The sequence below is a fragment of the Gambusia affinis genome, linkage group LG08 (assembly GCF_019740435.1).
Source record: "Gambusia affinis linkage group LG08, SWU_Gaff_1.0, whole genome shotgun sequence".
NCBI lineage: Eukaryota > Metazoa > Chordata > Actinopteri > Cyprinodontiformes > Poeciliidae > Gambusia > Gambusia affinis.
The window spans coordinates 9,055,092-9,071,700 of record NC_057875.1 but is presented as its reverse complement, the minus strand read 5'-3'; the positions used below and the strand labels follow the sequence as shown (position 1 = coordinate 9,071,700).

The window sequence follows — 16,609 nt, the reverse complement described above, 5'->3', positions numbered from 1 at the left end:
AATACAGTATGTTTGTAAATAAGAATGGTCAGCTTCTACAGGGATTAGTAAAACCAATACTTACTTCTTTGGGGAAACAGACTCCTCCAGCATTGTGGATTCCTCATCCCCCTCAAGGCCAAATCGGTCCTTACTCTGCTTCTGCATTGGGAAGACAGAACAGCAAGCACTGTTGATTGTTTGAAGAGACTCTTTCAATGCACAGTAACATTGCAGTAATTTAAGTACGGTTTCCTTTTTTATGCTCTTACCTTTTTAAGAATGATGTCGATATATCCTGCAATAAGCTGGGATATCTGTTCACCTTCTGTTGTCTGGACAGAGTAGTAACTTTCCTGGTATTCTCCAAAATCCTTTTTAAAACAAGAGAAACTGTTATTATGCTACAGTGTACTGTCATCTGTCTTAATGCAAAATAATTTAGCTTCAACTGGAGGAAGGAAGTGTGCAAATGTGTTCAGATTAAAAAAATGCATCACTGAGGGTTAGGGTCTGAATAAATTTGGCAGTACTTTCATCATTTCTGACTCTCAAGGAAAAAGTCTGGCTTCTGTAGAGCATCCTATTTCTCCAAAGAGTTGATTTCATGTGAGATGTAGTGAATCTGAGAAGTTCTTACTTCAAAGCATGCAGTAGAAACACAGGAGTTAGTATTTTTATTTTAAATGAATGCTGGCAAACATACCTTAGAAGTTCTTTTTTTGTTGTTTTTTAAATTTGCATTTTCTATTAATCTTTCAATGAACTAAGACCATCCAGCAGTGGAAGAAAACAACTATAAGGTTTAAAAGAAAACCGCTTTTTAGATATATAATACATCTAAATTCTGCTCATTCTCCCCCTTTAACTTATTGGAAATTCCAAGATAATAGCTGTCTGGCATTGTGAAAACATTACATTTTAATATGTCTTATAAAATATAATGCAATACCACTATGCATTTGAATGTATGCATAAAACAGAGAGAATGAGAAATAGAGAAGTAAATTTCTAATGGGAGTGGTAATACGGAGTTCACATCAGACACCGTTAATCATTCAATTAATTTAACAAATCTAGATGACCTTATAAATGTGTGTAAAAATAGATTATGTGTTGAACATACATAAAGTTTATTCAATACAAAAAAATGTTACTGACACCTTCAGCTGGGATTTTGGGGATCCGCTGCTCAAGTGGGATTTTGACCTACTCTTCGACACAAACTATTTTCAAATCACGAAGGTTCTGGGATCCTCTTCTATGAAGTCTGATCTTCAAATCTTTCTGTACATTTTCAATTGCATTCAAGTTCAGTGACTAATGGAGCTAGCAGTATATTTTCTTTCTCTGAAACCACTGGAGAGTTTCCATGGATTGTTGTTTGAGATCAATGTTCTGCTGAAAAATCGACCCTTGTTAATTTTTTCAGATTCCAATAAAGAATTTTATGAAACCTTTAGTACATTTTGTCCATCTTTAATTACATTCAGTCTGTCTTTACCATATCTTGAAAAAAACATCTCTCCTGATCATCAGGTTCTCATCTCCACACTGCACTGTTGGTATTGTATTTTGTGGCTGATGTGCTGTTCTATTCAGCCTCCAAAAATGGTGTCACAATGAGATCTGAAGAATTAAATGTTACTTCATTAAAACAGAATATATTCCCCCAGTCACTCAGTGAATTGTTCAAATGTTATTCAAACACACTTTAACCCGCTTTTCCTTTGGCAGTGGAGTGTTGTGCAATGAGTGGGCACAGAGACCACAGCAAATGAGAGGAACAGTTACTGTTTCCATGTAAAAAACTGTCCTTTCTGATGCTGTTGGTTCTTGGATAAGGTTCCTGATAATTCTTCTTGGATCATTCAGAGGTTTAAATGATATTGTTTGAGATTGTATCCCTTTGCATGAGATTTTTCGTGCTTTATAATCTGCATCATTCCCCTCCAGTCATTTCATCATTGTCTGTCATCTGATTGACTTTCTCTAACTGAGCACTACATTTAGAGCAGTACAGAGAACTCACCTCACCCTGATTTCATCAGGCTTTGATAATGAAAGTGTTAAACATGAGAATAGTGTTTTAAACAAGTATACCACCGACTGCTGGCGGATGCCGAAATCAGCATTACCTATATGCACTATGGTGGGGAAGTTGAGATTTAGCTTAACAGGTTACATGTTCTAAGCTGGAAAAATGAGAAAATTTATTGTTAAACTGCTTTATTTAGACATTTATTGACTTACTTATAAATAACCATGTCATCATAATAATTTCATAGTCATAAACATTGGATTTGGACATAGTTTAGCAATTGCAGAATCATCTGCAGTGCATAAAATTATTGTAGCTCAGTCAGATCATAATTAAGATCTTTTCAACATTCTTGGTTTGACTGATGTATGTCTGCAAAAAGGTCAGAATTATGAGTCTTATTGATGCTACACTCACCAAAGTATGTTTCTTGAGCAATACTTTGGTAATGAGAAAACTTTTCAAAGGCCATTACGCAGGACTAAAGCAGCTGACATAATTAGCACTGCACTTATTCCCTGTATGTTTTCACGTTCTTTCACATAATTCCCAATCAAATTTGCCTGAATGTGTTTTTACAAGGGTCATTACAAACATGTGATGTAAATTCCACACCAACAGGCTATTTTAAGTATATTTACAGAGAAAAGCATTGGTGTTTCTTTTATTTCCCCACTGTTTAAGATTAGGAGCAGTCTGAAAATAGTGCTGAGGATTTGCACAGTCAGTCCCACTGTACCAAGGTAAAACTCTTCGGGGAGGCTGCCCATCTCTTGACTGTTGTCAGGGGCCATTCCTGTACCACATCCTTCGTCTTCTCATCCACTCGCATCACTGACTCTTTGGTTATCCCCAGCAGCCTTGGGACCAGCTTATTTTTACCCTTCATCTTTTCCTGTCAAAAGGAAAACATCAGTCAAAAAAGAGAGAAAAAAAACAACTCATAGCTAGACACCTACACAGATGATTCATGCAAGGTAAAAATGCAAAAATACTGGTGCCTTTCAGCTGCTGCTGCTGTAATACAGATGTTGGATCTGTGGCTCTAAGCTTCAAATGGTTGAAGTGGGGGAGGGAAGCTGCGAAGTGACCCAAACTGCTCTGGCTTGTTTAACTGCTGCTTTATTGAACAGGGTCTCCAAAGGTTTAAGTCACTGTCAGCACAGCAGTATGGAGCCTCCACCAGCTCTGCTGCCCACAGAAAATCTATCACAGCTCACTTCAAACACTGAGCGTAAACTTAGCTGCCCTTCAGAGGTGGAGAAGATGAAAAAATTAGCAGTGTGGTGGAGATGCAAAGGTCATATTTATTTATATGTATGCAGTATATATGTATATATATAAAGAGAGAGATAAAGAGGGACAATTTCGTCTCCCTTTATCACAGGGTCAGAACTTTAGACAATAGCACAAACCCAGAACACGTCTTATTTGAAGGGCCCTTAAACTCAAGGGCAGATAACATTATACTAGTGTCCTTTCCATATTTATGCAAGCATTGATTGTTTCAGGTTCCATTATTTAAACATCATAATTTTCAAGGCTTCATTCAAACAGTTCCTTTCTAATTTAAAGTGGAAAGATGATTTATTGTGTCATTTAGATTAACATGCCTGAGCAAGAAAATGCAATTAAGGCATTATAGCATACACACCAGCACACATGACTGCAGCAAACCTACATTTAGCACACATAACTGAATGAGTGCAATTACTTTCGGGAACTGTAATTTTTTTTCCTCTTTGTGTTTGTGTGTTTACAGCAATACAAAGCTTTTGCCTCCAAAAAACTGCAGTGATTAAAGACTCACAGATGAGAAATGGCGGGTTCCAGAAAAACACTCCAACAATGCCAGGCCTGCGCTTTTCCTTTTGCAAACATCAACAGCTGAGTGCAGCGAGAGTAAATTATTTAGCAGAGTCTTGAAATCTCCATCACTACCACTTCCCTTTGAACATAGGCAGCGCTTGTGCATACACGTATCCATCACAGCATACAGACAAATTACTTGAACCCAGCCGTGAGCTTTAACCATCAAGCTAAAAATGGAATTTATTATCCATCAGAACTATGCTCCTTCTGGTTTTGTTTTCCCCCCTTTATTTCACAAATACGTGACAAAATTGGGGTGCTGTCAGAAAACACTCGCTTGCTTGCAAACTTTATTCTGTTCATTTGCTGTGTTTCCATTCCCCTTCTGTACTATAAAACTAGAGCAGAACAGAACAGCTATTGTTACAAGCTTCTACTCATAAGCCTTCTATTTGAGGTGATAATGGTCCTGTAGGTGCTACCAGCTTGCCTCTATACCAGTTTAAGCACACAGGCTATTGCAGTGAGTATCTAATACTTCATAATCACAGCAGACAGTTGCTGCAATAGTGACATTACATGCCTATGTTTAACTGGCACTGGTCAATTACAATAACATAAAAACTCTGGTATTATCTTCTGTATATTTTTGGTCTGGATTACAATGAATGTTGAAAGTACCTTGTAAAAGTATTCAACCCAAAACCGTATGTGGTCAATCACATAGGCTTTTATGTGATTGACCAGCACAAACCAGTTGTGAAGTGGAAGGAAACTAATTTTCTTTTTTATTTTTTTCCCTCCTTATATAATTTATCAAATATAATAAATATATTTTGGGGTATGTCCCTACCAGCGTTGCATCTCTAAAGATTGAACACTTTGCCCGTGGTTTGTAAAAGAGCTCAGCTTAGATATTTTGAATTGAGAGTGTCTGTGTACAGCAACTTTCAGTTCTTGCCACAAATTTAGGCTGGACTTTGATTGGACAATTGCAACACATGATTATGCCTTTGTTTACAGGATTGCCCTGTGTTTACCTCCTTCTGTCTCCTTTTTACCTATGACTAGATTCCCTTTCCTTCCTAAGAAAAATCCAAAGGTCAAAAAAGCTACATTTTGGTCTTGGCTAAATCCAACCAGCAAGTAGGAACTCTTAAGGATTTCTTTCAAAAGTAACTTTCTTCTTGTCATTCTCCTACAAGGGCCAAAATGTGGAAGTGCTTGATTAGTAATTTTCCCGTAGACATATTTTTCCAGCCAGGTTATAAATCTCTCTTTCTTGGTCTTCACATGAAATCTCAACAGAGAAAAATCTATTGATATTTGTGATTTTAACATGAAAAAGTGTGGCCAAGGCGTAGTGGTATGAAGACTTTTACAAGATATTTTCATCCACAGCAGCAAAGCACAGTAATGATTAAATACAGTAATACATATATCGTAAGCCACAAATAATATGAAAAATGCTAAGTATGAGTGAAAGTACTTTTTTACACACATTTAAAACTTTCATGAATTGACTCCACAATACTTGAGCTCTTACCTTGACGAGGAAGAAGGACACTCCATATGTTGGCAGAGACCTGGCAAGCTTCACATACTTCACTTTCCCCTCAATTTCTGACATTTCTCCACAGTTTTTATGTTCCTGGAAGAAAACAACCATTACGACATTCCAAAACATGTTAACAGCTTTTAAATGCTGCGGTCTACATTTCATGTGAGTAGTTTCTTGATTGAAAAAAATAGCTGGAATTTCTGAGGCGCTCTGAAGACAATATATTTCAGAAATGCAACACTTATGACACTCAACACATACTTGGAATATTTTCTTCTCAGACCCTCGTTGCTTGATGTATTCTTTAGGCAGGAACTCTTTCAGGCTGGAAAGATAAATTGAATGTTTGCATAGTTACTCACTTAGCAGGCAGCCAGTTCCTTTCCTATTAACATACCTCCAAATATGAGGTCATTCTTTGTATCTATGTTTCAGAAAACAGTTGTAAAAGCTGACATCAGCCGTGAGCTTTCCACTGCAGGAAATCCCTGCGGTAAGAGTGTGTACTGAAGGAGACGATAACTACCATACAGCTCTGAGCTGAACATAAAAAAAAAACAAACACTAACATTGTTTTTTTTTTCCCTGAATTGTGGCTTGAACTAATCTTTGTAATGAGAAAATCTTACTCCAGGAATCCAGGCTTGTGTTTGTGCTCCACGTGGGGTCCAAACTGGATCTGAGCCTGTATCCCTGCAAACTCACAGGCTTTATCAAAGGAAACAGGGTGGGATCCATTCAATATATCGTCCCTAGCCTGGAGGAGACACAAGGACAGAGAGCAGAGAGGGATTAGATGAGACACACGTCTCATAAAAAAAGAGAAAAATACTAAAATAAAGCATCAGAATCATCCTAAGTTCATTCAACAGAGCTCTAAAAGAAGAACCTCTATGAGTGACTCTCCACCTGTATCTATTACTTTCCATGAAAACAAACAGCCAGGGCAATGAGAGAATTAGTCAATGAAGCAGTCAAGAGGCCCTTGGCTGCTTCTTTGAGGAATTGTGGAGATCCACAGCTCCAGAAGGGCTGCTGAACAGAAAATGCACACCACACTTTTCAGATTTTTTTTATCTGTAAAATACACTTCAAGCGGTGCATCATATTCCATCCACTTCACAATTATTCAATACTCTGTGTTTGTGTATCATGTAAAATCAGACCACAACCTGTGGAAAATTGTATTTGCACTTACATTATGATGAGAAATGCATAGGGTGTTTATGCCCTATGCATACTGTTTCTATAGAACAGTAACTGTTCTTTCTATAGAACAGTAATTAATTAATTAAGAAATTTTCTTCCTGGCTAGCGAAGGAGGCATGTCTCAAAGCCACACTCTTTATAATACCTTCCAAATTTGATGGGGAGAGAAAAGCCTTTGTTGACATGTTTCAAATGTTTCCCCTGTACATTGGTTTCTCCAGGGGGCAGTCAGCTCTCCTTCACTCTCCCTTTCTAGTTCACTGCTGCAAATTTAATGGCCTCAAGAGCTGAGAGGCCATGACAGTGAGAGAGACTCTTTCCATGCTTTTAGCATTGGCATATCAGTGCCCAGCGTGGACTCAGCTCATTCTTACGTCCTGTTGCATCAATAAAAGCCTAAGCAGCAGCTTACTGCTGTAATGAGGACAACAATGTCCTCTCCTCACAATCATGTCCTTCGCCAAGTGCAATTCACTGTGAAGCACATAAGCTCTTAGCAAACATAAGAAGATGTGCTAAAATTAGTCCTCACACATGCCTTTCACACTGATATGCACTGATTACTAGAAGGGGTTACATAAATTAAGATGCTAGGAATAATAGGACACTCATTTTGCAGCCAGTATGACTTGCAGACAGAGAGTAAAGGTGAAGTGCTTCAAAATTATTTAGCAAATAAAACAAAAATACAATGGGGAAAATATGTGAAGAGAGAAAAAAAAAGCTTCCTGTATAAGCCTCAAAAATGTATTCATACATCTCAAAATTTTTACTTTTTTTTAAACTTATTTTGTATTTGTACTTCCCCACATTTGTATGTATTCTAAAAAGATTTTATGCTATTAAGTGAAATGAAAGCAAATGAACAGTGTTTATTTTCATAACTACAAATAATAAATTTACTGCCCTTGACTATGACACCACTAAATTAGTAATGCACACCACAAATTTGGGCTGGGGTGTTGCTAGGTTCAGCTTCCAGTTGGACAAAGACCCTAAACATGCAGCTACAGGCATAGTATTCTATATTCATGTTACAAAAAGCATGCTACTATGTTAGGATGGCCAAGTCTAAATTCAGATATAAAACCAGTTGAGAATCTGTAGGAATGAAGAAAAAAAACAGATTTTGACAAATCCTTTCTATCCAATCAGGCTGAGATTAACCTATTTTTTCAAAAACAACAGGCAAAAATTGCCAGTCTCTAGATGTGCAAAGCTGGTAGAGGCCCCCAGAGCACTTGTAGATGAAACTGCAGTGAAAGGGGCTTCATTTTGACTCAGGGGAACTGAATGCAAATGCACATCACACTTTTCAGATTTGTATTTTTAAAAGGTTTTAAACCATAATTTTCCTTCCGTTTCACAGTAATGAACTTTTCATATTGGTCTGTCACATGTTTTCTTTTTTCTTTTTAAATGAGTTCTGGATTTTGAAGCAAAAATATTGATGGTAAAAGTAGGAAACTAATGTGATTCAGAAAAAAAATAGAAGGATGCCTTTAACTATAAATTACAGTTAGAGACTCTGTATTTGTTAGAAAAAACTATTACTAAACTGCATAGGAACAATTAGATAAATGTGATATAAATATTGATATTTTCAATTTCTAAAAATAATACTTATACAAGAAGTAAAAATTGATGTAGGCTTATTAATATGCATTCTGGGCCGTGTTTATGAGAAGGTTAATTAAAACTTATGCTGTGACATGTATTCATTTAGTATGTGTTCATTTAGTATGGTGATTAAGAGCTAGAAAATTAAACTTGGCTTGATTAGTTATTGAGATTGGAAGAGTGAAAGTAGCTGCAGAGCAGGTTCACTAGATGTAGGTTGTGTTGTACAGCAGGTGATAAAAATACTTGCTGAGATGTGTCAGAACGTATATAGTCACAATGAACACCTGTGCAAATATTCATGCAAATAGCTGAAAGCTACAACCAATGTTTATTGCACTCAGAAGAATTTTGACACCTTAAATTTAGCCAGGTGAATACGAAGGTTTGCTATGATAAGGCAAGGCAGTAAGGGCAGAATCTTAGAACATTTTCACCAAGCTGCATGATAACGAGTGAAGCATAAGACATCAGGATCCGTGACACACACAGTCTGCCTAAGGCGCCAGCACTGAGGTCAAGCAGCACAACACGACCAAGCAAAACAAAGACTGAAATATTTTTCAAAAATAAACGATGATAAAGAGAAGAATATGTCAACTGAATCACATGACGGTTGATGGCATTATTAGTAATATGTTGATACCATTGTCTTCTCTTACTTTGCTGAAATATTTGTTTTCAAAGAATCAAAAATGGTAAAAATTTGTTGAATAATTGAACTTTGTTAGATTACAGATCTGTGGATGACATTGTAACACTACAGACTGTTCTGCTAAAAAATGAAAATGAGAAAATAGGAACACTTATCTGTCTTGATTTCTGGACAGTTCAATTCATTAAAATGCAGTTAATTTCCATTTTATTTATATTCCACTGAATCATGACACACATCATCCCGGGACACTTTCAATGACAAACAGATCCATCTTTCAACCGGTTGTGACCTCTTTGGTCAAAATTCAGTTCAAATTAATCAAATTATTGCTAAACCAATTCAGTCACATTCAGACTGAACTGCATACATCCTTCCCCATGTATTGTAGAATCAGTCAGTTGGTCATATAATGTTTGGCAAGGAAACCCTATCATTTGCTTTAGGAGAACATTGAAAATATCTTAAAGTACAAAAGTTTTCTCTGATCTTGAAAATTTAAAATTATGGGAGTTTACAAGACTTAGATTTAAGATTTAAAAATATGAAACCCCAAGATTATAATCAAGTAGATATTTGAATATTAGAAGAGGAGCTGTAATTTGTGAGTAAAACATTTAACATCGTAAACACTTGCAGAAGAGGCTGTTCCAGAGTGTGTCCCCTACATATTTCCAAAACACATTTTACTTCTCCGTCTCTGGTTTTTAACTGACATTTTCAATGTAATTCACCACCATGTTACAAAAAAAATTAAAAAAATACTTGTGCTGCTTTAACACCTCTTATCTTTGAAAGCAAGAAGACTGGTGGAATAATAAATGTAAGCAATCAGTGTCTACTGCTTCTCTAGATCTGTAGTTGATGCTATCTTACGTCCCTGCAGGCTTCTCTGACACACCTTTAAAGAATACATGGCACAGCATTATTTACTGGCTGCAGATTTGCTTTCATTACAATCTTTAAGACCAAAATATTGCAGTAATGTAGAGCTATGCAGTCTCAGCCCACTAATGAATAGTTTGCATGACTTTATCTGTGTTGCTAAATATGATACTGCATAAGTACAACAAAATGTGCATAACAACAGTGTTCTGCTAATATTCAAAAGCAATGGGACATTTTTGAGATGATGTAAATGTAAGGAGGTAAAGGTTTCATTGATCTCTCTTTTGCTGAAGATGAATTTTAATTTTATCAGTAACATTTTGCTGACTCTTTTACCTTGTCTCTATAAGTTATTTTAATGTTTCTCAGAATATTGGTTTTGCACCAAAGCCTGAATACAGAAACTTTCTCAAAACTTTGTTTCAACTGTCTGATTCAATTGACAAATGTTTAGCTTCTTGGGAAAAATAACAAAAAGAGTGTTTTGAGGAGTCAATATAATTTTTTGAACTATGAATGGATTGTAGCAATTGTCAGATGGTGGTGGCATCATCATACTATGTTTAAAAACTGGGTTCATGTCAGAAGAATGCTGATGAAAATTGCTGAAAACCCAGAAAGAATTCTGCCAGAACCTTGTTGATGGCTGTAAAAAATGTATGGCTGAGGTTTAGCTAGAGAAGAGAACTTTTTACCAAATAGTAATTAGTTACATGTTTATACTAACCTTGTATTTTAACCTTGTATGCACCAGAAAGAAATAGATTATGACAAGTAGGTGAACATATGAACACACCCCCAATGACTCTAATCTTCTCAAATCAAAAAATACTTGTACTAAATATTATGCAAAGAGAGGTAAGAGCATCAAAAACTTATCAAGACAGCTCACGTTGCTTTTGCTCCTTTCAGACAAAAACATCCAGCATCAATTCTCATACCACCTACTCCAACATGAATCATGTTGACCAACTGACCAATCCAAAAATGTCTAATATGTAAATATGATAGGACATTAAGAAGATAACAGCAAGGATGAGAAAGGAACAGTCAGTTCAGGTGCTCGTCTGTCACTGAATATATACATGCTGGATTTGGAGGAATCTGATCAACTTTCTCAGAGGAATATATGGATGCTTTTGTTAAAGTTAATAAAGCCAAACATGCTAACCACGGGGGCTGCACAGTAGTGCATTTGGTAGAGCTGTTGCCTTGCAGCAAGAAGGATTCGATTCCCGGCCTGGGGTCTTTCTGCATGGAGTTTGCATGTTCTCCCTGTGCATGCGTGGGTTCTCTCCGGGTTCTCCGGCTTCCTCCCACAGTCCAAAAACATGACTGTCAGGTTAATTGGTCTCTCTAAATTCTCCCTAGGTGTGAGTGTGTGTGAGAATGGTTGTGTCCTGTATGTCTCTGTGTTGCCCTGCGATAGACTGGCAACCTGTCCAGGGTGAACCCTGCCTCTCGCCCAGAACGTAGCTGGAGATAGGCGACAAGGGTGAACAGAAAATGGATGGATGGATGGATGCTAACCATGTTAACTGCCAATATATTTAATATGCCAACACTGTAATCATTTTTATTTGCTTGAGAATAATAGTCAAATTCTTTTGGCATAAAGCCTAGAAAAAATGCTTTGAAGAAAGTTTTTAGATCAGCTCATACAGTTAAAAATTTGGAATCAGCTAAATCCGGCAGCCTACTGGCAAGTCAAAGATTCATGTAAACCAGAGATCAGACAATCAAAACTCTGAATGAATTTCTAAGAAATGGGAATTCTGAAAAAGAAATAGTACATAAAAAATTAAAAGTCAGTAAACAAGGGGCGTGCTGTGGTGGCGCAGGGGGTTAGCACGCCCCACGTTTGGAGGCCCTAGTCCTCGATGCGGACATCGCAGGCTCGACTCCCGGTACCGGCAACCCTTGCCACATGTCTTCCCCCCTCTCCTCACCCTCCTTCCTGTCTGCCTACTGTCGCAAAAAATACGAGCCACTAGCGCCGCAAAAACTCTTCGGAGAAAAAATGGAAAAAAAAAAAAAAAGTCAGTAAACACATTCAAATGTTCCACTTTTTAAAAAAGATTTTCTCTCCTCTGGTTCTATTTGGCTCTTTTAACACAGTGACAAATTAGTATCACAGCCATGTGAATAGTCTCTGTGATCTGTGCAACAATCCAAGAGAGACAGAACAACGGAAAGATAGATGGGAAAGAGCATGGGAGGGCAGGGGGCGGAGCTGTTGTTGTGAAAGGAAATATGAGTGTGCTGCGAGGAGACCACGATGTGCACATGGTGCCGTGATGTGTGCCAGCGTGAGAGGGTGGGGATGTGTGGAACTGTGTCAGAATCAGAGCGAAACAGAGAGGGAGTGGAGATAGGCAAACTGGAAGGGATGGAAACAGCAAGTAAGAGAAGCAGAAAGGGAAAACAAGGAATGAATTGAAGATTATATAGTACACACTGTACAGCTAAGGCACCCTATAAGAGTGGGCATATATGGCTTAACATATTTGGACAAATGCATATCCAATATAAATTTAACCAATACCGAAATAGAATAGTAATATTCTCAAACTAATAAATCCAAAGAAAAGTCCTTTCTGATGAATAATACATGAGAAAACCTCCACATTTATTTCCACCTAAAGTGGCTAAAATTCCAGATATGTGTAATAAGGTGATGCTGGATAGAACATAGTTATTCACTAGGTTTTAATGTTGTCATGTTTGGAACTCAGACTTTTAGTCCTAATAACTGTCAGAATGAAAACTCTGGAACTATTATTGACCACCAGACAAAAAGATTGTAGGTGGGGAATTTAAAGAAGTTTGAAATCAGTCATTTTACTGTGCAGAAAATAGTCTAAAATGAGAACATTTCAAGTAACTTCAAACATGTCCAGGTTCGAATGTCCAAGCAAATCTCCCCTGAAAGTATACCGCAAGATACTAAAAGAAGTTGGCCCAGCCCATCATTATGAATCCTATCATGTGTAAGAGGGAACTTGAGAAAAATGTGAAACTGTACGCAAAATATTTCAAGCAAAAACAACAGAACTGACTCCTGCGACATGAGAATTACATGAGATGTGTGGTGACTTCAAACCCACTAGCAAGCAAGAAACCTCTCAAAGTATCTCACAGCAGATGGTAAAGTGTGAGAAAACTTTTCGTCAGACTGATGAGAGTGGCTGAAAGATGGCTACAAAATTTATTTCACTCATTTATTTTCACAAAAGGGGGCCAGATTGGTTGTTAGGGAGTAACTTTTCATAATGTTGAAATATGCATTTTTGTTTAAAATTTCACAAATTAAGCTTGTGTGAACAGCACATTTGGATTCACAATAGGAGATTCTACTTGCTCATCTACTAGAACCATTCGATGACCACACCAGGTCCAAACAAAGAGATGCTCTTCCAGCAGTAAATGAAAAGGTCTGGTCGGCAGAAAGTTCTGTCCTGGTAGGGTCAAGTGAAGCAGCTGAATCTTTTGACAGAGAGGTCAGCAATGTCTAAGTATTTCTTTCAGAAAGGTTTTGTATGAGGAAGTCTTCTGTTATATCAGATCACTCTAAAAAAGTTGCAGAGTAGTGTCAATACTGTACACAACCTTCAAGCTGTATCCATAAATATTTCATGTTGTTGAGAGTTTTGGGGATTTCTTTCTTTCAGAAAGGCTTTAAGGTACTCTTTGCACATGGGATGCTTTTACAGAGTATCTATGTTATAACATAAGAAGCAATGTACAGAATGAAAAATGATGAATAATACAAACCTTTTATGATTTAATTTAAATCTGCATTCTTAAACCTAAATATTTAAACTTGAAAGTAGCCAAAATATTGTCTTATGTCAAATTTCAGTTAAAATATATACAAAATAAAAATGTCTCCTTGAATTGACAATGCTCATAAGGCCCTTTAGCTTTCTGTAACTTACAGTTTTGACCTTAAAACAACTTGATAAAAACACCAAAAACTAACTTGGTACTTCAACAATCGGTGCATATCACAAATTTTCAAATTTGTGAACCATTAGTTAGTAATTAGTATTTAGATTAAAGTCAGTTCTGCCAATGTTAGCTTCTCAACAAATGGAGACAATAGAATTTGGCGACTGTTGTCCAGATTAGCAAGACAGGGGTACCCTTCTGGTATCGGGACCACAAAGTTTGGATGGAGCGGAAAGGGGTTGGCCCAACAACATGCAGCTGTTTGTCGAGATTTGGCTCTAGGAGTTTAACTGAGATCAGCCTATTTAGGGGGCAACAGGAAGCCCCCTAAACTACTACGGGTCCACTACTTGTGAGAAGGAATGTTGAGGTTGAGGTTGGTCGCCATGTAAACCATCTGTTAGGTGAGGTCAGGGGCCTGCCTCAACAGATGATGAAATAGAGATGGTAGAATGGAGTAGGAGATGGATGGATGTGGCGCTGCTCCGCTCTGTGATAGTGAAGAAAGTTGATTATATTCCTTATTCCTGAAATATAGATCATGACCCAGAACCACATGAGCCTTCTGGCCTGAGAACAATATGAAATAAATAGTGTTGCTGAGGTGAGAAATCTCCTCAAGTGACTTGGTTTCACTTGAACTTTTACCTTCCACAATCCAATCTTTCACAAGCAGAGGGTAAAAGACCGAGCGATGAACAGATTGTTCTGTTTTTCTCATCAATCAGATAAAATACCTCCCAGTCATCTAACACTAAAGTTTTCCAATGCAGGTGAACATTTAATTTGTTTTGCAAATGTACTGTGAAAAAAGATCTTGTCTCAACCAAATCAATCTAGGCCAATTTTAGGACACAGACCCTGATAAAATACTTAATGTTTCAACAAACTCTGCATTTAATAACTATTGCAAATTAAAAAGAAATCTGAAGCCAATACATCCCTCAATGTCTTGTACAACTTTTGAACCAATGTAAATTGGTTTATTATATACACAAACAACAACAATTTCTGGAAATCTTAAAAAAAAAAAAAAAGTTCAAACAGATTTCTCATACCAAATCTCTCTTTTTTTCTAGCCCAACGTTCATAAATACTTCTCCGCATTCAACATCACGCTGCACTGTGAGCCACAGGACTACACTCTTTCCCTCTCTTATAAAGAGCATGTGATCAGATGGTGGTTTATATTGTAAATAAATGGTTCCAATCATAACATTTAAGAAGCTTGTACAGTGTCCAAGCTAAAAACTCACAACAACACAATTAAAAGGCAAACTCGGCAATCTGTTAGATTTCTTCTTAAACAGCAGGATTTCTCTTATCTGCTGAGAGACCATGAATATGTAAGTAATCTACCATCTTGTAGGCACAATCTTAATTCAAGGCATGTCTTCAGCAGATTCAGACTTGGTAACCACTGCAGATACAAATGCAAGTGTAAACCAGGGAGCTGATTAATACAAAGGTTGTAGTAATGGCAATAATCCTCTGTAACGTTTTAGCTCAGTAATCCCAGAGCACAAATGTATTTTTTTTAAAACTCTATAGCAGTTATGCTGAAAACTGTAATTTATTTAGACTGATCTTAAATAGCAACAGCTGTGGGGTATTCTGTAATGGTGGCAACCTTTCTCAATATTTTTAAACAACAAAATTAGAAATCTCAATTCTGTTGCTTTTGCAGTTATTCAAAATACAAAATCGGCAAATAAAATTTTGCACTTTCTAATTAAGAAGTATGTTTTCTTTAGATGCAACTTGATTTAAATATAAAGGTCAATGTGATATAAAGAAAACAATTCCTTGAATTGTATATTTTTAAATATGTAGTACCTGAAATAATAACATGAATGTCTTTTTAAATTGTTTGAGCTGTTATTGAGGGGGAAAAAAAACAAACTCTGTTTAAATTGATTATTAATTGTCAAAAATAGATTGAGTTTACCTGAACGTAGAGCAGGTTTAGCTGGACCGGGTCCCGTGAGTCCACGTTCTGGTCAGAATAGAAGAATTTGCGCCTGAGCAGCAAGGTTTCACTTTCTTCCACTCCCTGCTCTCTGAACGTCCTGCTGTGATCCAGCCAGTTTACTGTCCAATCAAAACATACAGTTTGTTACTAGATGCAAATAAATAAAAGAAAAATAAGTTAAATTTACAAATAAGTTCACTGCTGGATGATTTCAACTATTAAATTGACTCAAAAGAGTAAACATGAGAATCTGATAATAATACAAATGAAAAACTTCAAATTTAATCTGGAGAGGCTAAAACAATTATTACTGCAAACACTGCAACTGGGTAATATCTAGCAACGCTAAAGCAGGCATCTGTTTTTGAGAGACTTATCAGTGTTAAATTAAAGGGATATTTTACAGTTTGAGTTTTTACTGAATTTCAAAACATGGCAAGGTTTGAACATTCAGGGGAGAACTTGTAAAACTGAAATAGTTCAACTCAACAAACATAAACTGCATAATTATACACTGAACATATTGTGAACTAAAGTGCAGTTTGAGAGTTAGTACACCTTTATTTTAATTTAGAAACTCAAAACCAAAAGGGCAGTCCTCATTTGTTTAGAATAAAACAACTGAGCTTAGAATAGTCCAAGTTCTCCATCATATATCAAAATATTTTGAAGATTCTTTGTGCACTGCATAGTAATCCATTAGAAGCTAGATTAGTCTTAGCTTTCTATTTCACTTTAAATAAATTTAATCTGGATTTCATATAGTCAGTTCAAAACCTAAGGTTATAAGACTGAATCAGAACTTCAACAGAAACAGGAATATTAAAACGCCATTAGCCAGCAATGACAGCCATATTTACCAACAGCATATAGCACAAAATGATGCCTACTCACAATCGACTAGATATGTAAATAAGCAAC

The 16,609-nt window shown here is 36.7% G+C and overlaps 1 protein-coding gene across 5 annotated transcripts in view; it reads right to left on the bottom strand.

Annotated features, from left to right (window-relative positions):
• Window positions 1-16,609, bottom strand: part of tln2b (talin 2b) — a 96,734-nt gene that overhangs the window by 44,508 nt on the left and 35,617 nt on the right. For all 5 annotated transcript variants that reach the window (XM_044124217.1, XM_044124214.1, XM_044124216.1 and 2 more), the window contains exons 6-12: window positions 15,665-15,807; window positions 6,023-6,150; window positions 5,655-5,718; window positions 5,379-5,483; window positions 2,760-2,915; window positions 252-353; window positions 65-141 (exon numbers count right to left, since the gene is read on the bottom strand). In XM_044124217.1, coding sequence (XP_043980152.1) covers window positions 65-141; window positions 252-353; window positions 2,760-2,915; window positions 5,379-5,483; window positions 5,655-5,718; window positions 6,023-6,150; window positions 15,665-15,807 — 775 coding nt within the window. The remainder of the gene's footprint in view (window positions 1-64; window positions 142-251; window positions 354-2,759; window positions 2,916-5,378; window positions 5,484-5,654; window positions 5,719-6,022; window positions 6,151-15,664; window positions 15,808-16,609) is intronic.